Source organism: Emydura macquarii, unplaced genomic scaffold (genome assembly GCF_026122565.2).
Source record: "Emydura macquarii macquarii isolate MOO-44397 ecotype Brisbane River unplaced genomic scaffold, CSIRO-AGI_Emac_v2 contig_3348, whole genome shotgun sequence".
Taxonomy (NCBI): Eukaryota; Metazoa; Chordata; order Testudines; family Chelidae; genus Emydura; species Emydura macquarii.
In genome coordinates, this window is record NW_027133485.1 from 5,166,421 (window position 1) to 5,189,028 (window position 22,608).

The 22,608-nt window shown below is 59.9% G+C and overlaps 1 protein-coding gene across 1 annotated transcript in view; it reads right to left on the reverse strand.

Moving 5' to 3' along the window:
• The window catches only part of COL16A1 (collagen type XVI alpha 1 chain), a 76,459-nt gene that overhangs the window by 44,511 nt on the left and 9,340 nt on the right, over positions 1-22,608 (reverse strand). Inside the window, 7 exon segments of the mRNA XM_067533719.1 lie at positions 832-867; positions 2,692-2,736; positions 3,639-3,689; positions 9,625-9,750; positions 10,761-10,841; positions 11,493-11,768; positions 12,440-12,563. Coding sequence (XP_067389820.1) covers positions 832-867; positions 2,692-2,736; positions 3,639-3,689; positions 9,625-9,750; positions 10,761-10,841; positions 11,493-11,768; positions 12,440-12,563 — 739 coding nt within the window.

Genomic DNA, 22,608 nt, shown 5'->3' on the forward strand with positions numbered 1-22,608 from the left:
ACTCTGCAGGGGCTGGGAGCCAAGGGGATCTGAGGGGACGTCACAGCTCCACTGTGAGGAGACGCCAGGATCAGCAACTCTCCTTGCCTGGGGCCTCCAGCCCTACCCACACTCCTGCGGGCCGGCCTGCAGCATGATGTAACGGGCCGGGCCTTCTCCAAGCCCTGGCTCTGTGCAAAGCTCACAGCACTTCTTGGAGGGTCCTTCCAGGGGCCCTGTTCTCCTGCCGCAGTCCCGGAGAGAAACCCCATCAGAAGCAACGCTAGCCCTGCCGCTAGTGGTCTAGGGACGAGGGTTCTCTTCCACTGAACCCCTCCACCGCACGCTGAAGGGGTCTGGGTGGAGGACGAGCTCTGTGTTACAAGGCGCACAGAATCCGCTGGTCGACACATTGCTGTCCCACCAGTCCCTAGAGCGGCAAAGCACCACCAGAATGGCAGGGTGTCGGCTCTCTGCTCTCCACCGCCAGGCGCACATGAGATCCCACTGCTGGCACTAGGACAGACCCAGCCCTCCAGGCCCATTCTCCCCTCACTCTTCACAGGATAGCTCGAGTGGCTTCCACTGGGCAGGATAATTATCCGCCTTGCGCAGATGGGGACCTGAGACACAGAGTGGCTAAGTGACATGACCAAGGTCATACCAGGAGTCAGTGGCAGAGCAGGGAACTGAACCTGTCTCTCTTCAGTCCCAGGCGATTGCTCTGCACACTGGGTCATGCTTCCTCTCTCCAAAACTTCCTCTTGTCACCAGATACTGCCGTGACACAGCTGCTATTGACCTGCCCCCGCCGCCCAAGCCCAAAGCCCACCGAAAAGCTCCGAGACTTACGTTTTTGGGTGGGGCTCTCTGGGGGCAGGGTGGGCACTGAAAGAGAAGGAGATGGCACAGGCAGTCAGGAAGCAGGAGAAACCGTTCCAAGCTGCGATGGGAATTTTAACAAGGGGGGGTTTGAGGTGGGCCAACCCTGCTAGCAACCTGGGAAGGTGTCCTTCCACAAATACTGCCTCAACCCAAGGGGTCATGTCCCACCCCCTTTCTTCCCCTCTTGCTGCACTTAGCTGTGCCCAGCGGTTCTAAAACCTTGCTGCCCTGGATGTGTTTGCAGGCTGACACCCTGACCGCTCCCCACCGGGCTGTTGTGGGCGACCAGGTCAAAACCTGAGCCCCGATCCCACAAGAGGCTGAGCAAGTGCCATCAGTGGGGCAATGCAACGCCTGGCCTGCGTCCTGTGCGTGGCTAGCCCCTACGCTGGTAAGACAGGCCGGTGCATGTGCAAAACTGAGGCCCTGCAAATCCCGCTGGCTCAGCCGGGATCCCAGGTCATGTGCCTCGAAGACAGACCTAGGCAGGAGTTTGCTCTCACATGGCATGGCATCCCTGCTGCTGCGTGGCCCGCCCACCCCCACAGCCCCCTCCTGGCTGCCTCATGGCACCTCCCCGGGACACGCCCACTGCCTGCCCCATGCTAACGGCGGTGGAATTACCCAATCTGCGGTTCCCATGTAGGACTGACCCATGAACGGTGGCCCGGTGCTGGAGGCGTTACCCGTAGCTATCAGCTCCGGGCAGACCTCGAACCGGGGGCAGCCCACAGAGCGGCAGCAGGCGGCTTTCAGCCTGTTGCAGGGTGTGCCAAGCCAGCCGGACAGGAGGACACCTGGACGCCACGGCAACTGCTCACCCCGAGCATTACGGGGCACAGGTTATCCGTACCGTGCAGGGCTCCCCTGCGAAGGGGCCGGCAGGCAGCACCGTAAGGCTGCACGTCCCCTGCGTCTCTGCAGCTGTCGCGTCGGATGTGAGCAACTGGCGAGAGGAAAGGCCGGCTTCCCAGCCCCCCACACCCAGCCAGGGATCTGAGAGTCAAGCTGGGTTATTCCCACCTCCTGCACTGGACCTGGTAGGAAAGATTCTGGAGGCTGAATTTTGCCCTGCATGAACCTGGGCCACTCAGTGTGAACGCACCCACCGCCACGGCTGCCATGTGTGACGGAGCCACACCTGCCATGTGTGACAGAGCCACACCTGCCCATTTACCTGCCCCGGCCAGCTGGGCAGCGCCACGGATGTTAACACGCCTTCCCAGGCACACGCAGCCTGCACGGCAGAGACGTACGAACGTCTGATTTCCCGCGCCTTCGCCCCCGCCCTGCTGGTGGGTAACTTTTTAAGGGGGTGAGATAAAGATGAAGTGCTGGGGGTGGCCAAAAAGCGCTCTCCGCTTCCCTGGGAAAAGCGCAGTTGGTGGCTCTCCTGCCCCCTTCCCCTGCTTCACCCTCTAAGGTGGCACTGGGACCCTGCCATGTGCTGCCGGCCGGCAGCAGGGGGAGAATTCGGCCGTTTCTGCGGCCACAGCTTCCCCCTCCTATCCCCTCTCCCGGTGAAGTTCCAGGAGATGCCAGCCCAAGCCTGACGGGGAGCGGGAGGGGGTTGTACGTGTGGGTTTGTGGTTCCCCACACGTGCCTTCAGCCAAACCAGTGTCTGTGAGAGGCTCCCATTGGGCTGGCCAGCTCTGCTGGGAAGCAGCTGGTTCTGAGCCAGGCAGACATCGGTCACAAGCCGCTCAGAGCTGGGCCCAGCACTGGGAAGGCCAGTTCCAGTGGGCAGGCAGAGAGAACGGGTCAGCGCTCACCACAGACGTATCCTCCCCCTGCATCCTATAACCAGCTGAAAAGCCTCCACCTACCTCCTCGGCCGGCCTGCCCTGCTGGTTGCGTAGGTCTCTGTAGTTCTGCGGGGGAGAAAGCCAGAGAGGAAGGAGGTGTGAAAATAAAGCCGGCTTCCTGTTCCCCACCTCTCCACCAGGGGACACTATCACCCGGGGTGAACATGCACCAGTTCTAGTGTCAGCCGCCGTGTGTCTAACGTAGGCGCGCTGGTGCTGTTTCTCCACCAGCGTTTCTGAGGCTGAAGGGTCTGGAGTAATGTGGCCTGGGGCCTGCTCCTTCGACCCCCATCCTTCTCCCGCTCACGCTGGTGTGACTCCAGGTGCAGTTACTCCTGATTCACACCAGTGCGAGCGAGAGGAGAACTGGCCCCCCTGCGATCGGCCCCCAGGAGACCAGGCTGAGCTTTCCTGTGGCTAACGCCCAGCTGAGAACGCAAAGGGACCTGGGCGACACCAGCCTGGGGCTCCCAGCCACTGGCTCCTGCAGCAGGAACGGTGAGACAAGGCACGGTGCTGGGTTTTGAGTCAGCCTTTAGACGTGGCAGTGAGGGATCAGGCCGGAGGGCAATGGAGCGAGATGCCTCCACCCTCTCCCCCCATCCAGAGCACACAGGGCACCCCCCAGGCCCGGCCAAGGAATCCAGCAAGAGCAAACGAGCCCTTAGGTGCTGCTCCATGCCCTGTGGCTCGGAGGAGCCCTGCTCAGCGGTGACGCAGAGCGGAGACGCACTGCGTGGCTGGCAACCTCCTGGCAAGCCTTGGAGAGCACGGTGCTCGGTGTGCGTGAGAAGAGACCCTCTAGTGGCCACCGGCAGGTGACTAGCAGGGAGCCGGAGGGTGGCCAGTCTGGAAGCAGCTTCCCCGGGGGCTGCAAAACTGGGTGGATCCCAGCAGGATTTCACCCCACCCCGCCCCGGCCAGGCAGCAGGACGTGCCCAGCCCCCTGAACACCCCCAGCACCTCACCTTTTCTCCTCGATCGCCCTTTGCGCCGACCTTGCCCGACACCCTCGCCTCCTCCTGGGGAGAGAGCAAAGCAACGGCCGCATTATAGCGCCTCCTTCCTCCCACGCTTGCTGCCCCTCGCCGGCGGGGACTCCGTGATCAAGCCCATCCCCGGGCTCCCCTCAAAGGCAGCTGCGGTAATTCCTCAGCACCCCACCTGGCACGAGAGCGAGGTTGGCCAACTTGCCCAGCAACCCAGCCTCGTGCGCGTTGCTCCGGGGGACGTGAGAGGCTAACGGGGCGGCTGGCTCCTCGCTCAGCTCTGAGGGGGGGATAGTAACACACCCAGGCCCAGCCTGCTGGTCTGGGGGACGAGCCCCGTGGCCTGCGTCGGTCCAGGAGCGGGTGGACGCTTACAACATCACAGCAAGAGAGATGCCCCGGCAACATCTCTTTGCTTTTGCCCTCCAAAGCCCTGTCTTTGCAACGCTAACACCCCGACCCGCCGTCCCTGCACCCCTGGCTCTCGCTGGCCCACCCCCAGGATGAGGCACCGACACGGACCGGCTTGCTTGCATGCCCTACACCAGCGCTTACTGGGGCAGAGGAGAATCCCAGCCCCCCCATGCCATGCCCTGTTACACCCTCCCTCCAGGAGACATCATCTCCAGGCAGTGGGTACCAACAGCCGTGGGAAGCCGGGGCAAAGCGGGGGCAATGCCGGGGCGGGGGGGGGGGGTCTGGGCATTATTTCACTTGCGCCTTTGTCCTGAGAACACAGACTTCTATCAAATCCATCAAGCGTCTCCTCCTCTCCCCTTGTGCTGGGCTTTGATCCCAGAATTCAGCCCTCCCCGCGTCTGGATGGAGACGGCAGGGCCAGACACTTGGACAAGCCCTCGCCTGGGCAGACCCCCGCCCCCCTTTTCTGTTTCCCTGCCAGTCCGTCTCTTTCCACCAGCTCCGCAGGAAACGACCGAGGCCCAGAACACGCTGTTCAGCAGGAACAACCTCTCCGCTTGTCTGCAGAGGGAATTTCTTCCCCCTCTTCCTTTCCATCGCTCCTTTCCTGGCTTCCACCGCCACGCCCTCTGCCAGCAGTTACGCTGCTCCAGCTGGGGGCGCTCCACCGGCCCCCCTCGTCTTCCCTCTCCCTGACCCTGACGGCCCCCACGCTGGTGACGCTTCTGGAGGGTGGAAAATGTGACGTGGGGTTTTCAGGGGCTGAATCAATGCGGCTGTGTTCTGCCTCACGGGAGCGGTGCTCTGCAGCAGGAGACGGGACGTCTGGGAAGCGTCAAAGAGGCCCTTGCGTGGGGAGGGGACGGTGGGGGCTGAAATTTATTGCTTGTACTCGGGCAGTTTGTGTTTTGGCGCACGCAACAGCAGGACGTGACGGGATCGCATTTCTGAGCCTTCCTTGGGGTTCAAGGGCTTCCTGGAGGGCAGGTCACCGCCCCCTCTCTCTGCCGGGGGAAAGGAGGGACGATTTCTCAGGGTTTGAATGGCTGAAGGGTGCAATAAGTCCCATACCGGACCTGGCCAGTCACTCAGTCAGCCCTTTCGCCCACTCCCCATTCCTGCTTCACACCCAGTGTCCCAGGCTCAGAGATTCAGGCCCTGAACCCAGATCTCTGGCCCCACCACATGCCAGAACACCGCGCCCAGCTCCCAGGCCTGGGCACCTGGCCTCTGGGGCGTAGGTGGCATCCCTGCCAGTGGAGCAGGGCCACATGCCATGGTCGGTCCTGCCTCAGCGCAGGGGGCTGCGCGGGGTCCCGTCCGGCCCTGCCTTTCGAGGTTCCTGTTCCAGCCGTGGCTAGCAACACGCCCGGCAGCCTTTAGTCTCTCGCCGTCGAGGCTGGTGCGTTCAGGCCCACAGTTCCCAGGTTCAACCCTCAGTGCCAGCGAACCCCCAGGGTGCGGTGCTCCGTGTCGGACCGAGGCGCCTCTCGCTGACTGACCATCACTGCCCCGTCCGTCCGGGCGTCTTCCCAGGCCCAGCCTCGCCCATCTGCACATCCTCCTCCCTGTGGGGCGCCCAGCCGCTCAGTGGCTCAGCCTCCTGCCGCGCCTTCCCGAGACGGGTGCTGGGGGGTAAATCCCACCTCCCGGCTGTCTCAGGAGCTCAGGCCGGCATCACAACAAGCAGCCAGTCAGACACCCCGGTCCTTCCTCCCGCCCTGGGAGGGGAGCCCCGTGCAATGCCGGGCGCCATCCCAGACGCAGGGAGCGGCGGAGGCGGCTTGGAGCTGGGGCCCGTGTCGCTAGCGCAGCGCTGGGCAGGCTGAGTGTTCGGAGGTGGTTCAGGGAGCTGGGGGGGAAGCGTCGAGGTCAGAGATGGGTTGGGCAGCCTCGTTCCTGACAGATGTGCAGAATGCATGGTCTGGAGCTCCGGGCCGGCTCCTCCCCTGGCGTAAATCAGCACCGCTCCAGGGACCGCAAGGAAGCTACACTGCTTTGCACCAGCTGGGGATTTGGCCCATTAGACTTTCAGCCATGCGGGTGTCGCGGTGCAGGATGAGGCTGTTGGTCCATCCGGGCTGGTGTCCTGCCTCCCGCCTGGCTTAGCAGCCTTGGGTTCAAAGCCAAGTGGCTCTTCCCCTCTCCCGCAGCACAGGAGAGAGAGCTGGGCCCTAGAGCGGACGGACGCCCTACGTCTTCACGCCCTCCACCTCCCGACCCCCACAAAAGTCTTCCGCTGCAGCTGGCCCAAATTCCCACGTCTGCCATTTCTAACCCTTCACCCTGCCTGGGCTCTCTGCGCGTCAGGGGATTGACTGCCCGACGCTGGTTTCTCTAGCAGTGGGTTCACAGCAGGGAAAAGTGCTGGGGTCACAGGTTCGAGCGGGCGAGTTTCCCCTGCAGCACTAGCCCCTGGTTCCCCGAGCCATCCCGACTCCAAGCAGGACCCAGTCCTACCTCCCTTCGACACTGCTGCGATCCCGGGCCAACCCGGATTCTGGGTGGAGCAAGGAGGAACCGGGCCTGGTCCTAGGCCAGGTGGGGGCAGGACAGGTGTGTTGCCCTCGCATCCAGGCAGACCAGCGACGGAGCTGGGATGGAAAGCGGCTGGGCCATGGCGCGGCTGGCTATGAAAAGCCCAAGGCTGGGAAAATGCACAGCTACCTTAGGGAACGCCTCGAGCATTCCCCCAGCTCCTGCCATCCCACTCGCTGGCCCCAGGAGCAAGCTGGGACCCACACTAAAGGCTCCCGTGATGGGGGCTCCAGATTGACTCACTCCTCGAGGGTCAGTAGCACTTGGAGGCCTGTGAAAGCCTGCTCCCCCGGCCCACCCCGCACAGCGCCGAGGCCAGGAACGATACAGACACTGCGGCAGGCCCTGGGGAGGGACCTCACATCCCCGGCTGTGAGCCGGACTCCGCGCTCATCTTATGCGGGGGCTGCTGCACACAGCTGCCCCGGGGAAGGGGAAGCTGTCTTTTTGTTCTGTGTTTGTGCAGCGTCTGGCGCCATGAGGTCCTGGGCCGGGACGAGGACTCCTAGGCGCTACTGCAACACAAAGCAATAAGTGACTAGAGCAAGCTCCAAATGTCCCCCTACGCCCCCCCCCCCCAGCCTCTCGTACTCCTACCCCTCTGACCCCCCCTCCGGGAAAGACAGAATGAGACGGTTACGCCCTTCCACTCAGCAGCCTGTTCCTGCAGCGTTCCCACCTCCTGCTGGGAGACACTGGCATTGTCTCCCTACCTCACTCATGCTCCTGCCCAGCTCCTGCCAGCGCCCCCTCACTGGGACAGGTGTGAGCTACCCCACAGCCAGCATTCCTGCCCCGCTCCCCACAGCGCCCCCTGCTGGGACAGGTGTGAGCTGCCCCACAGCCAGCATTCCTGCCCCACTCCCGACAGCGCCCCCTGCTGGGAGAGACTGAGATCATGACAGCTCCACGGACACGGGCAGGGTTTTATTTGCACCGCGGCTGCGGCTCCGTAAGCGGCTCAGAGCCAAGGACAAGCCCCCACCCGCCTGCCGGTTTTCCCAACACATTTGCTACCAACATAGGGATGGCTTTTGCTGACGGCGCCTGCTGAGGAAGATGCTACATCAAAACACCCCTCATCCAAGCCAGGCCCCTTTTTTAGCCGTGAGATTACCGGAGGGACACAGATCTCCCCCCCGGAGATGATGGATGCAATGATGAAGCCTTCCACGGCTGGGCCACGGTTTAGCACGGGCTCAGGTTTAGATCAGCCCCAGCCTGGTGACGCGTCCCTTGATTTCAACCCTGAGACCATCCCTCGTTTCTGGCAAGGGTCGGATCAGCAGGAGGCTGGGAGCTCTTAGCAGACCAAGATCCTGGGCCTGATTCTTCGGGACATTTGGCTCTGAACGAGACGCTCGGAACGCTCCCTGCCCCCACGGGAGGGCCCCTCAACCTGCCTAGAGCTGGCTAGTGGAGGGAGGGAGGGTGGGTGCTGGGGGGGTGCGGATGTAGGTGGTGGCAGAGTCTGGGGCACGCCGCTCTATGGCTAGTTTCTGCTTCCCAGGGCCCAGAGAATGAGTTGGAGTAACCCTGAGGCAGTTCTGATGGACCCTGGGGATTGCACTGGCCCTCAAATGGCCCCCACCTCTAAACGCCATCTGTCTCCACCTCTACAGGTGCAGAGAGGGGGTACCTGGGACTCAGGGCCGCCTGAGGCCGGGCAGACTCATGTCACCTAACGACACAGTGAACGCAACGGGGCAGGAGGAATGGGGTTCCGCCGTCAAGGGCAGGAGAGCAGACCTACTTGGCCCGGTCCCAGCCGGTCATGCTGAAAGGCACAGAAAGCCAGGCAGGCCTGCCGGGGCTCGGGTCTCACAGCCCCACACAGGCCTCAGCTGGCCAAGGAAGATGAGAAAGAAATGGCTGGGCACAATCAGGCAGACGCCGAGCGCACAGTTTTCCAGCCACAGAGCGGAGAGATACCCGGCGGCGTCCCACTTCTCAGGGCAGAGGGGGTGGTTCTTTTCAGGGCGCAGGAGACAAGAGAGTGAGACAGAAGGGAGCTCAGGAAAGAGACTGGAAAAAGGAAACTGGCCCTGTCTAGAATCCTGTCTCATGCTCCACCAGGGATGTCACGGGGCCAGCGAGCTGGTGCCCCCGCACGCCACACTGTCTATCAGGGCAGCATTAGTGATGGCAAGCGGCAGGCCTGCATTGTTTCACCAGGGCTTTTAACTTGCACCCTGCTGGGTTTCTCCATCTGCACCTGCTGTGTGAGCGCTGGCAGCTCTGCTGCGGGGGACGAGGGGGAGGCTGGGAAGTGGCAGGCTAATGGATCAGACAGCGTTCTGTGCCAGAACTGAGCTGCCCAGAGCATGACTGCGCTTGGTGGGAGGCAACGAAAGGAGGGAGAGAAAATCAAAGCTGTGCACGGAAAGAAAGAAAGCGAAGCGCCATTTCAGGGGGTAACTGACCGTGCCCCTCGCACCCCCACTTGGCGAACCCTGCTTGCTCCCCTGAAGCTTCTGCACCTGCCCCTCACCCCCAGCACATCCCTGCTTGGGACGCTCGGCCCAGTGCCCCACATCTCCTGCAGCTAGAAGCAGGTTTGGCCTGCCCACAAGAGTCCCGTTCATCCCTCTCTCCCACGCGGGTTCCTTAGTCTCTCTCTCCCCACCCTTAGTCACTTCACACGCCTCATGCAGCTATTTCAGCCCGGCAACCCCTCCAGCACCGATCATTTCCCAGCTCTTCTCTAGACGCCTTCCAGTCGGCCAAGATCCGGTGTCCAGAAATGAACACACTAGTCCAGGTAGGGGCATACGAGAGAGAGGCACCATCACCTCCCAGCTCCCTGACCCCTGCTCTGCCCCAGCAGCCCCGAGCGGCGCTGGCCGGCCCTGCTGCCAGGGGGGCATCGCACACTCTTGTCTAGTTTCGGCTGCCAGCTCCCAGCGCCCCTGCTTCCTGCCCCGCAGAGAGGATCAGGCGTTCTGGTGCATAAACCGGTCCTGACCAGGAGGTGCCCCCCCCCCGGGTGATGCGCCTGGTCTCTCACCTGAGTCTCCTCCAGGCAGAAGCAGCGGGTGTACACCTTGCCCTCCGACCGTGGGCTGATCTCGATCAGGTCATTGCTCTGGATGCCCTCGGCCTGCCGCCGGGTTTTGGAGGCTTCAGGGAGGCACTGCTCGAAGGGAAGTAGGTGCTGGTTACACCCCGGGAGCTAAGGCAGGGACCTGAAGGCTGTCACAGCTGCCAAGCCTCCAGCGTGGGGCAGCCAAGGCCCCCCTTTCCCGCTGAGCTCAGCCCCATGACACAGGAACAGCCCCAGCTCCTGGCTAGCGCTGGACAGACGGTTCTGTGCATTGCTGGCAGCGCAGCGGATTCAGACCCCCTGCCAGCTGGGCCCCCCTCAAGAACTTGGGGCCAGTGGCCGATCATGGTCTGTCTAGACTGCCAGCTCATGCCTGGCCAAAAGGGAGAGAGTACCCCGTCTCCTGTGCTGCATCTTTTGTGGCAATTCCCCCCTAGAGCACCTGGGGGCATTTCCTGGGCCCCAGTGGTTTGCAGCACTCGTGAGGTTTTGCTCTTGCGGAGTCACAGAGGAGGCGTCTGATCCTCAGCATTTACTGAGCTATTTGCTGCCTTTGTAAATGTCAGCAGCGCCAGGGCCGGCAGAGCTTGCTGAGGAGGATATTAGCAAGGGGCCTGCCCTGCTGCGTGTGGCCAGGGTCAGGCTGCAGAGGAGCAGGGCAAATGCCCAAGATCCAGTCTATGGGTTCTGGGGAATGTCCCCGGCCAGCCCCGACCCCTGCAGCCAGGAGCAAGGATGGGGCTGGGAGGCAAGCGTGCGGTCTCCTTGCAGGTGGTGCTGTTGCTGCTCTGTGGATCAGCTGAGTGGAAGTGGACACCCATGGGGGACCTTGGGCAAGTCGCTGAGTTTCTCTGGGTCTCAGTTCCCGCCTGGACAATGGGGAGAATCCCCTGACCCACATGGGGGACGTGAGGATGGAAACCAGCAAGGACTGTGCGATGCTCAGATACACGGCGACGGGGGCCAGCGAAGGACCCCGGAGGGATAGTGCCTGGGCTCCACAAACCCCCAGGGAGTGAAGAGACACACACCATTTCCAGGAGCTGCCCCCCTACCCCCATCAGCACCGTGGGGCGATGGAGAGCGCCCGCAGAACTCACCCCGCTGGCCGAGATCTCGCAGCAGCCTTCCTGCATCGCCATCTCTGGGTCGCAGTAGATGTGGGCCTGCTGGATGTCAAACTGCAGCGGGGGAGACAGACGGGTGGACACAATCAGATCCACAAAGGGGCATCTCGACCTTCTTAGGGGGGAGGGGGGAGCCAGACAGTCAGCACAGCACCAGGCTCCCAAGGGCTTTGGAAAGAATCGCCTCGATGGCGCAGTGAAACTATTCCTTAGGCCTATGCAGAGCTGGGGGGGGGGGTTAGGACAGGCTCCAGAGTCCCTCTTCTTGGCCAGGACCGCACAGCCCCCAGCCCAGGCAGGGGTTCCTGTCGTCTCTGAGCGTTCTCTGAGTGCTGGCTCAGGGAGGACAGTTCTAGGAGTCAGCAGGGCAAGTAAGGGGCAGGGCCCCCCCCGGACAACCATGCAGCCCCGAGGGTCTCATCCAGAGCTCGATGCTGCTCCTGAACGGACCAGGAGGGGTCGCTGCTGAGCGATGCCAGGTGGCAGCTGCACCCACCACGCAGGTGCCCCCGACCCAGGATCCCGCCCCTGGCCACGCACAGCCTGGTTCCCGGGCCGGCTCTCAGCCCCTCGCTCCCCTTGCTACTGGCAGCCGACGGCGCCGCTGCGAACAGGCCAGGGCCAGGGAGCCGGAAACCAACCGTGCAGCCAGTGCGTACGCAGAGAGGCCCGGGAGGGGGGGCAGGGCCGGGAGGGGGCCCTCACCGGGACCGGCATGCCACGCACGGAGTCCAGGCCAAGGAAGGCGTTGCCCTCGCTCGCCACGCCCCGCCGGGGCTCCAGGGGCTTGGAGGAGATGTAGCTGCAGTCGACGTGGACGGAGACCACCCGGCTCCGCACGCTCAGGGCCATCTTGTGCCACTTGTGGTCAAAGAGGGAGGAAACCCCCTTGCCGGTGAAGACGCCGCTGACGAACTCCTTCTCCTGGGCCTTGGCCTGGAACTCCAGGCTCCTGTCTTTGCCGTTGATTCCTAGGGAGAGCTAGGCACAAAGGAGACGCGCTCGCTCAGGCCACTTTCTGCAGAGAGCGAGGGAGGAGACAGACAGACAGACAGACAGACAGGCGGGCGCGGGGACTGGGCCAAGCGGATGCCAGCGGCTGCGGCCCCCGGGCAGAGATGGATCCTGCCCAGAGCGTGGGAGGGGGATCACTAACCACTGGGTGTGGAGAGACCCGTCCTGGAAGAACAAAACTCAGTGCAACTCTTTTGCAGCCCTCACACCCACTGCTGTTGCCTCGGTTATCCCCGTCGGCCTGGGGCAATGGGGGCAGGGCCATCCCTCCTCCTTGGGGGCATGGCCCCTCCTCCCCATCTTCTGGCACCGGCAGGGTGTTGGAAGCCCCCCGGGATCAGTCAGAGGCCGACAGCAGCAGCAGGAGGCTGCCCCGGTGTCCCGCCCCTGGCAACGCCCAGTGCGAATGTTGCAGTGGCTTCATATGCCGGCGGCAAAGCACTAGAGGCAGCAGGGTGGACTGGACAACCCAAGTCTCTTTGATCTGTAGCCCCCATGACTGTGTTGGGCTGCTCCGGGGATCCCGTGTGCCTGGGGGTGTAGCAGCCTTGGCGGGGGCGGAGGGGAACACAGCAGCAGGAGAGAAAAAGGAGGGAGACCCAGAGGAGGCAGGAAGGGAGCAGTGCAGGCAGAGGTACCTGGGGGTAGCCCTGCCGGTCGGTGACCTGGAAAAGGTACCAGCTCTCCTTGCTGCTCTGTTTCTTCAGGAGCAAAGTGATCACCAGCGTGAACTCGTTGGGCAAGCCGTGGGGGAACACCTGTCTGGGAGGGCAGAGGGAGGAAGGAGGGAAAGGGACTTCAGAGGAGATAGGGAGGCAGCTCTGGGGGCCCCAGGGAATTGCCTGGAACCGTAAGCGAGGCGCACATGGGCGGATCGGAGGGCGTGAGAAGCTGGCATGGATCGCGTGGGTCTGAGCGTGAGACCCCGACACAGGCAGCCGTGTGCGTGTCAATGCACGTGGCTCTGCACAAGTGGGACAGACACAGACAGGTAGTTCCCCCCCCTCCCCCTCGTGATGCTCCCTGGGGGTGCCTGGGGTTGGGGGGGCACCTCGCTACCCCCGCTCTTGGCACGAGAGAGCCTCGTTTAGCCCCCTGACAATCCCGGCCACAGGCGGCACAGGCACTCCCCTCTCAGCCCCCACGGGCTCTGTTGTCCCTCTGCAGGCAATGGCCTGGCACACAACCACCCTCCGGCCCCGATCCGCTAGACACCCCCAGATTCTTGACTGCCGCGGGACCAGCGCACCCCAACTTACTGGTTGTGCCCGTCACCTTCCGGCCACCTGCCTTAATTCACAGACCCCGAGAACGTAATTGTCACGCACAACCCCAGGCGCCTCGCAAAAGGGGCCCGTGGGACACAGGCTTTCGGCAGAGACGAGAGGAAGACGTAGAGCCCAGCCCCAGCGGATTCCTGCAACCCTTAGTCCCCTCCGCCCCCCACGCAGGGAACAGGCCTTGGTTGGATCCGACTCAAACACAGAGCCTTCCTCCCAGGGCGAGGCAATTCTAGCCCCATCTCTCCTTATTCAAGTCTCCGCCACACAAAGCTGGTCCAAGACAGGGATACAGGTCCCTGGGCCTCCTTTGCTCTAGCCCAGTACAGCCCCCTGCACCGCGGGGGCCAAGGAAACAACTCCCAACCCAATCCCTCCCAGACCCAGCTGTGCACAGCGTACACAGCAAGGCCACCCTGCCAGCCCCTGCAGGGCAGCTGTGTGTGTGTGTGTGTGTGTGTTGTGGGGGGGGGAAGGAGCTCAGCTCTCCCTGTGAAGGCAGCTTTGTGGCTGCTGTTTACATCTGTGCTGGCAGGCAGTCTCCTCCGTCAGCGACACGGCAGCCTGGGGTGCCCGGGGCCGCCGAGCCGGACAAAGCGCAAACAGAGAAGCTGATCAAAACAGGAACTGCCGGTGTGCTGGGGGGGGGGAGCGGGAGCTGTGTGTGTCTCCAGCAGAGAAACCTCGGGGCGCTGGGCTGCACGGGAGATGCCAGCGCTTATGAAATAGAAGATCAATGAGAGGCAGACAGAAGGAGAAATGGCAAGTGACGGCCAGCCAACCACACGTGGTGCGGAAAGGTCTGTCTGTCCTCCAGGCCTGGGGCCAGCTTTGGCTAACGCGAGTCAGAACCACACACTGAGTCCCAGTGCACCGAAACAGCCCAGCACACACACAGACACACAACCATCTCCCAGCAAAGACAGACACACACCCCGCCAAACATCTCCCAACACACACCTCCCAGACACCCACATCACCACCAAGCCCGCAACACTGAAGCACAAAACGCCACCCCAGGGTCTCGCGCTGAATTCTAAGCGGAGGAAGGAAGCCGGTCGCACTCACGCCAGCCCTGGCCCAGGCTGGCTGATAAATGAATTCTGACTCCTTCCCATGGATTCCTTCCCTGACCAAGGGGCTGGTCGCTTCTCATTTTCCACTCCCCCTCTTGACCCAACTCCAAGAAAAACAACAGAAAAATGGCCCAGAAGTTCCCTCTCTTCTAAGTAAAGAACAGCTCAAGCTAAAAAGCAGAGGCTCAGCGTCCAAAACCTCTTCCTCTTTCGCTGCAGCAGCTGCCACCATCTGGTGCTCTGAGCATCTCAGAGAGATCAGACACAGCGCGCGTGTTTGTGTGGAGGGTCCACAGGACGGATCGGATTAACTTGAGCGCTGCTCAGGTCCAGCTGCCGAATTGCACAACGTTGCCCAGGAGCGAGTCACTCGTTTGCAGAGGGGTTCGTCCATCCAGGTCACTCGCTGTAGAAGAGCACAGTGCTGGGAACCAGCAGCTCTCTAAGGGGTGTGCATGGAAGGTTCCCGGGGAGCAGGCCTAAAGATCAAGGTCCCATCGCACTGGGCACTGCACAGACAATCCCTGCCTAAACAGACAAGGCCGACAGCGGGAGTATCCTCGCCCCCACTTTATAGGCAGGGAAAGACGGAGGGACTTGTCCAGGGTCATGGATGGAGTCAGTGGCAGCGCTGGGACTGGACCCCAGATCTCCAAAATCCCAGACCAGCCCCTTCCCTGCAGCATCCTCTCTCGGACCCGCCCCCAGGACCACCCTTTTCTGCAGCCTGGGGCCGGACTTCACCCAACATTTTCCCCTTTCCTCCGACACTGACACCAAGATGCAGCCAGCTCTGGGGGGCAGCTGGGAAAGACAGACAGACAGCCACCCCCCACCTCCATCAAAGCCCAAGTCAGCTGAGGCCGGAGGAGGTGCCTGCACCATTCAGCCACCTTAGGGGCACCTTACTGAAGGCACAAGGGGCTCGGCTGCCTCGGGAGACTAACCTCCTTTCCGCCATCCAGTCCGCTGCAGGAGCTGGGCACGGGGCCGCAAGACGGGCCACGGATCCCTGCCCCACTCCTGGGGGAGGGGAGAGAGCAGCAGGCGCTGGCAGCTGTTAACGGAGCTGGGGCGCGAAACCAGCCTGCTGAGAACCGAGGCCACAAGGCCACTTACCGTGCTGGTAGGGCAGGGACTGAACTCCTGCCCTGCGCCCAGGCACGGGAGGCAGAGAGGAGACTCAGTGTACGTGTGTTGGCGGAGTCTAGGGTTCATTTGTAACCCACAGCAGACCCCAAGACATCACAGCCCTGGGGGCCGGGGTGGGGAGGGATGGCCTCAACGGCTAACCCACGTGGCACCAGGGGAGTTGTGCTCCTGGAGGTGCCGCCTTTGGAGATGAAAAGCCAAAGCCCTGAATACTTGCAGCCACTAAAGATCTCCCGGCAGTTGGCAAGAGGGAGTGTTAACCCCAGAGAACTGTCCGGTCCCTTCTGTCTTCTGAAGTTCTCCTGCAGTTTCAGTCTAGGTGAAAGGAGTCTTCACCGCCTGACCTAAGCGGCTGCCGCGTTCCACCCCAGAGGGGGGTGCATTTTGAGGGTGGGTGACATGATTCCTGTATGCACATTACAGAGGGCGCAGCAAGGGGTTGTGGAGAGGATCCGTGGCAGGCGTTCACCCTGTTCAGATGGTTTCCTTGCCAGTCCCCGTTCGGCTGGGTACAAAAGCCTGAGGTGCAGGGAGATGCTTCCCGCCCAAGGAATGAGACACGTTAACATTTCTGGCATGGTGCAATCAGTCCTTAGGCATCAACTAACTGGTCTGCTCCCACCCTTGCATGGAGACAAGCTCCAGGTTGCCTGCCCTGGCTCCTTATTTGCTTTCCCACTGCATACCTAGTCCATGACTCAGCCCAGCAAGCGAGCACCAACAGGAAGGGTCGGCGATGGTGCAGCCAGAGATAAAGATGAGCCTAATACCCCTGCAGACCGGGCCCGCCCCCCAGCTGTGATCACTTTAGCAGCCAGCTAAAGACATCAGTGGAAAAAGAGAGAGGAAGAGAAAACCCACGGGACTGAAAGCAGCCACTGAAAGAGGAGATAGAGGTAGCGCTTTATGAGCCAGTCACCCTCCAGCAGCTCAGGTAGGGGGTGAGGGCTCCGCACCTCTGCCTTCCACATGGCACCAACCTCCATGCTAAGTCTGCGCAATGTGTAGCACCACTCATCTGCACCAAAAACAGGACAGCCTCTCCAGCCTACTCAATGGCCATAGTCCCCATGGTTTAGAGAGGCCACACCTCCCCCCCTTCCCAGGGCTCAGCTTCATTAATAGCTATAAACATCCACTCCAGCCTTCTCCCCAGGCTGGGCTGCCTCTAGGGCTCCTCTCTTAGGATAGCTCAGCCCACACCCTAGATCCTCTCTCTCCAGAAAGCCTCTCCCGCATCCATTACAGCCAAGCAAAGTAACAAGCAGAACCTTAACCCGTTTGCTGCAGGGCTGACATCTATTAACAGGCTGGGGTGTTCCAGGCAAACACTACCAGCCCAAAGAGTGGCTCAGTGAAGGGCCCATCCAGACCCAAATGGTTCTGGGGTGAGATTAGGCAGCTGGGACGTTTTGACAATTTCAGAACTTTGGGGTGGGGGCAGGGTTCACATTATTTTCAAAACGGGAAATGAATCAAAACCGCCTCTTTCCTGCACGCTGCTTCGGTTTCCACTGACCATCAGATATTCCTGACCTGCTCTCCTGGATCTGATAGCGCTGGGGACCATGGAAGAGCATGGACAGACCCAGTGAGGGAGGAGGCAACAAAACAGACAAGGGATCTGATTTTAGGTTCATAGATTCCAAGGCCGGAAGGCATAGTTGTGATCATCCAGTCAGACCTCCTGTTCAACGCAGGCCAGAGAACAGCCCCCAAAATTCCCCAGAGCAGATCTATCCAATCCTGACAGAAACTGCCAGCGATTCCCTGGGACCGTTGGTTCACGCTTCCAATGGTTAATTACTCGGACGGTTAAAACCGACACCCTATTTCCAGTCTGAATTTGTCTCGCTTCAGCCTCCAGCCATTGGATCATGTTAGACCTTCAGGGCTTGGTTATTAGCTAGAGCATATTATCAAATATGTGTTCCCAGCAGCAGTACCTGCAGAGCGTAACCCAGTCACTCCCGGACCTTCCTTTTGTGAAGGACAGACGCAGGGAACTCAGTCTAAGGCAGGTTTTGTTCATCCATGCTGCGAAACCCAGCCGCACTCTGTGCCACTGCCTGCCGCTGATCGCTGGGTCTTGGGGAAGGCACTTTTTCAAAGGCAGGAGACCTAGCTCAACTGACCTGCCGCAGCACCCAAATGCCTGGCAGAACTCAACCCATCCTTGCGAGGCGGAGCATTGCTTCTCCACTCAGCTGGGATCCGGAGAGCCCAGGATTTCGCAGGAGCCGTTCCGTGTCGTGACCATTCTAGACGGAGCGGGGAGGGGCGGGCACCGCTGCTGTTTGTATCACAGTCGCGGCTGAAGATCCTCCAGTGCTAGGTGCTGCACAGACACACAGTAACAGAACGTCCCAGCCCAGAAGAGCTCACGAGTGTTGGGGGGAAAGGCAGACGTGTTACAGAATGGAGGCACCAAGCGGTTAAGTGACTGACCCAGGGTCACACAGGGAGGGTGTGGCACAGCTGGTCTCCTGAGCCCCAGTCCAGTGCCTTAACGACACAACCAACCCACAGGGTGACGCGGGACAAGACAAGGGGTTCAGACACAGCTTGGAGTGGCAGCCACACGTCGGGACTCTCCTACGTGTAGGCTGGGGATCTCCTGCCAGCAGGTTTTCCCCCTAGATTTCTGAACTGAGGCATTAAGTCCACAATCTAACCCCTCCTCTCTCTCATTCCAGCCCTTCCTCTGCCGGCTGGAAACCAGGCAGCCTTCACATCACGCCATGGACAGCAATCCCCTTGTTCCAGCACGTGAAGGGTCTGAATCTGGCCCTCGAATGGGGCAGAGGGTGGAAAATTCAAGGGCAGGAGATTCCTATTTTACCTGACCCGGTTTGCTCATCCGCAGCAGAAAGTCCCCTCCCAAGTGCTGCGCTCCAGGGCACTCGACAGCGAGCGAGCGGGGCTTCATTAAACATTCTGAAATATTTGTTTTGGAGCCCGCTCTTGCCAATAGGATCTAGGCAGCTCTTGGTCGCCTGTCTGCCATGCCAGGTATTTTCCCAGCTTCTGTTTGGGAGTGGGATTAACCTTTCTGGACCGGCAGAATCTATGCCCGGTCAGAGGCTGGGAGGAAGCCTGGCTGAGTGCAGACAGGATGCCAGAGCTCTCCCCTGGGAAGAAGCAGATGGTTACTGGAATCAAAAGGAAAGAGGCTCCCTGGGACCTCAGAAATTCCCCTTCGGTTTTCCTTGGGGGGTTCTTTATAGCGCCAGGATGGAGGAGTGCAAGAGAAATCAGCAGTAAACGCTGGATGCGACTAAGTGACTCACCCTAGGTCACCTGGGGAGTCAGTGGTGGAGCCAGGATTCAGCCTGAGTCTCCAGCTGGGGCCCTACTGACTGGGCCATCTTTCCTCAGGGTCGGGTACCCCTCCAACCTGGGTCTGTCCTGCACCGGGAGCGGGAGTTTGCTAGAGGTGGGTCAGGGGACAGGATGAGCCAGCTGGATTTGGGAGCTGTTCATATCATACGCTGCCCTTGAGGGCGCTGGGCCTCGCAACCCGCTTCCCCCTCTGCTCTTAAAGCTGGCAGCTGCGAGGAGACAGATTCGCTCCTGACTTGCCCCACGCACACCAGCGTCTCCAAGCAGCCAGCCCCCGATGAAAGGAACGGCCTGGCTAGTCATCGTTCAGCATTTCAATCCACCAGTCTAGACCCATCCAGCGGCTTGCCAAGTTTGGGACAGAAAACAAACGCACAGAGCGGCTATTGCGTAAGGCCCTGGCCAGCGTCCTGGCTGAATTGCTTCATCGCATGATTTACTTTCGAGGATTAATGTCCTCGCCCCTGTAGCTGGGACACCCACGCATCCCCTGCCTGCGAGCCACCAGCCCACCTACCTCCCTAGAGCCACTGCCCTGTGGGCAGTCAAACCTGTTCTGCCAGCCCAGCCTGGTGTGCAGAAGGGGCGCGGCTGCCAGCTGATCTGTATCTTCCAAGCTGGAGAGGGAGCCCTCCGGCCAATCACAGACATCCCACCCAGCCGGGGGGGTGGGGGGTAACATAAAGGAGATGCTGCATTTAGCTCCATGATCTTAACCTCACCCACCCGCCTTGCTCCTGCTTTCTGCAGACACCAGTTTCCATAGCACAGAGTCAGGCTTTTAAATAGCATCAAGCACCAAATGCCACAGGAGGGCACCTGCTGCCTGGAGGGGGGGGGCTCCTTAAAGGAGACCTGGGGGAGGTCAAAGGCAGGATCCTCCTGGATCGGTGACACAGTTTCCCCGCTCTGGGTTGGGATCAGGGTGTCTGCCCCGGGTTGCGAGGGCAGGCAGAAGAAGGAGCTGCGGGAGCCACGGTGCTGGGGGGCTCCGTGTATGACCATGGGGGAGGGCAGCCGGAGATGGCGAAAAGCCCATGAGATGGGAAGCAAAGAGGGGGGTGACCTGGGTTCTGCACTGCATGCAGCCCAGCCTCTCTAACAGGAACGCAGGACACACAGCTCGCAGTGTGTTATCCTCACGGCCGGCTGCTCAGAGCTCGCCATGCAGCCGCCGGAGGCCCCGAGGACCAGATTTCCTCTCCCCGCCCAAACACGCCCTTCCCCTCTCACCCAGGCGCTGCTGCAGCCACATATTTCAGGTCTGAAATCAACAGAGAAGCAATGGCTCAACGCCGGGCAGGGTCCCTTCCCTGCTCCGTGTGAACGTAAAAGACACCAGGACAGTTTCCTAAGAGCAGGGGCTTTTCCTGGTGCTGTTGGTGAGAATTTCCCTTAGCCACTGTGCTATGCACCTCTCAGCTGTTACCCTCCACCCCAGAGGCAGCTGCAAGATCTGTAACCCACGAGGTGCCATGTGATGCCTCTGGGCAGCCGGCATGAGCCTCAGACATGGGAGTTGTTATTGCTGCAGAATAAGCAGCTCCCCATTCAACACGGGAGGTGGCTGATTTGTGAGGCGGGCCGCGGAAGGTCCCAGCCCAGCTTCCTTTGCCGAACATCTGCTGAAAGCGGAGCACTGTGAGACGTGTGACCCTTTGTACCTGCACGGAGGAGCGGCTGCTGAGAGAAGTGATTTGTGAGGTCTAATGAGCCTGACCTTGTCCCTTGAAACAAAGCGAGTGGGGAAGCAATTCCTGCCGCTGTGTCTTGCCGGCCTCGCGGGCCCTGCCATCGCTTTCTCCTCTCTAATGCTTGAATCTTGGAGCGAGAGGGGCTGGAAGCTGGGAAAACCTGATTACAAAACGATAGCAGTATTCTAGAACACTAGATCTTCACCCACCCGGGAGCAACCGCCGGCCCAAATAGCAGTGATGGTGGAGCGGTCGTGAGCCTATAGTTAAGGCCGTGTCGGAGTTCTCACAATACTACAGTATTCTACAGTAACAGAGCCATCACACTGGCTACCCCTCTGTGCCCGTAATAATACCGCAGCGTTCTACATTAACGGTTCTAACACAGCGGAGTAACATCTGGTACCCCCAAAATATATACCACAGCAGCCTAGAGTCAGGAGTCTCAGTCAGCAGAGTAACGCATCTGTGACACGGGGCCAGAAAAAGCCAAGCAACTTGACAAATTGCGTGGCCCAAATCTGACCTTTAGAGACATATTATAGGAAAATACAATGTAGTGAGGGTCATTCCTTACACGTAGACTAGAGCTTGGATATGCCAATGTATTGTTGGTAGTTATCTGATGTTATTTAAATATATCTTGTTAAGAGGTTAGCAATGTAGATAAACTGCTTTCCTGTCTATCACGGTTCTAGTGATTAGGAACAGATTAACATTTAGATGGAACTTTGCATGTAACAATACTATTGGCTGTATTTCTCTTTGAAGTTGCAGTAGTAAATACCTGTGAATGGTTGTAAATGGCCAAGCGCCTGGGTGCTAATGTAACGTGCTCAGGATATGGGAGATGGTACTTCAGAGCCACAAGCAACCATCTAGTAATTGTTCAAGGAGGGACCTGCTGTCACGAAGATATCCGTCAGCCTGCACGGATCTATAAAAGACTCTAGTGGACTGATCCTTTTTATCTCAAATCTGTCCAATCCCAGCAAAGAAAGTTTGGATCACGAGATTGGGATCCCAGCACCAGCATGGAATCACCCGGCTAATTCTCATGGGAGAATTTGAACTAACTCTGCACACGGACTATTTAGGCTTCATTTCTCTGGACTGGATTTCTAACAAAGTTCTAAACAAAGACTGACGGCCCCAAGCTACCTGGGTAATTTCAGAGACTTTGCAATTGAAGAACTTTGCAACTCACTTATCATCTCTACTTCGAAACTGACCTGAGAGTTTTCTTTTCATCTGTGTATGCACACTGACCTTTCACTATTCCTCTCTTTCCTTTTTTTTTTAAATAAATATTTAGTTAGTTAATAAGCATTGGCTTGAAGCGTGTATTTGGGTAAGAGCTAAACTATTCATGGACCTGTTTGGTAATGTGTCCGATCCTTTGGGATTGGTAGAACTTTTTTTTACATATAATGGATAAAGGTTTTCAGTAATCCCCAGCATACTTGACTTGACTATCTGGGTGCTAGCCATGGGGTGGGATAGTTTTAAGACTACTGTAGTTTTGTCTCTGAATGACCAGTGAGCTGTTTGTTGCTGGCTCAGTATATCTCATGGAAGAAGAGCCACCAGTGTTTAGGGCTTTGCCTGCCCCCGTCTTTGCAGTTTGCCCTGTTTAAACAATCTCAGCACGGCTCCCCTGGAGCCAACGTCACAGCATCTCTTACCAGTGCTACAGTATTGTAGAGTAATGCCCTAAAACACCACAGCGACAGCCGTGCGACTGCCGGGGCCTGGCCCACGACTGCAGGAGAGGGCAAGCGTCAGCCTGCTGGAGTCATTCTCCCAGTAAGGCCAGGACAAAAGAGAGCAGACACACAGACTGATGGCAGGGTCCAAATTCACCTCCAGGGAATGAATGCTCCACACCTCACCTGCGGTGGAGAGGGGAGTGAAGTCTGGGGACTTCACCAGGCTCTGCCCCTACCGCCCCTGCTCCCTCCATCCAGCAGGGCCCTCAAGCGTGACACCCATTGGAGCGGCGCGTCGAGCCCGGCCGTGCAGACAAACTGTCCGCTACTGAGAAGGACAGTCAGCAGCAGCAGCCCTGGGATTTCCAGAGCTTGTTTGTGAGAAGAGGCAAGGCCCGAGCCCATCGGTATGCAGGAGGAGGAGCAGAGCTCCGGGCCACAGGTGCTAACCAAAGGGGTGGAATCAGCAATGCAGCTCCGGCCGGTCTCCAGTCCAAACGAGACAGAGAATCCAGCCCAGGTGACAGCACGTGGCCCAGAGAAGCCCTCGCTTT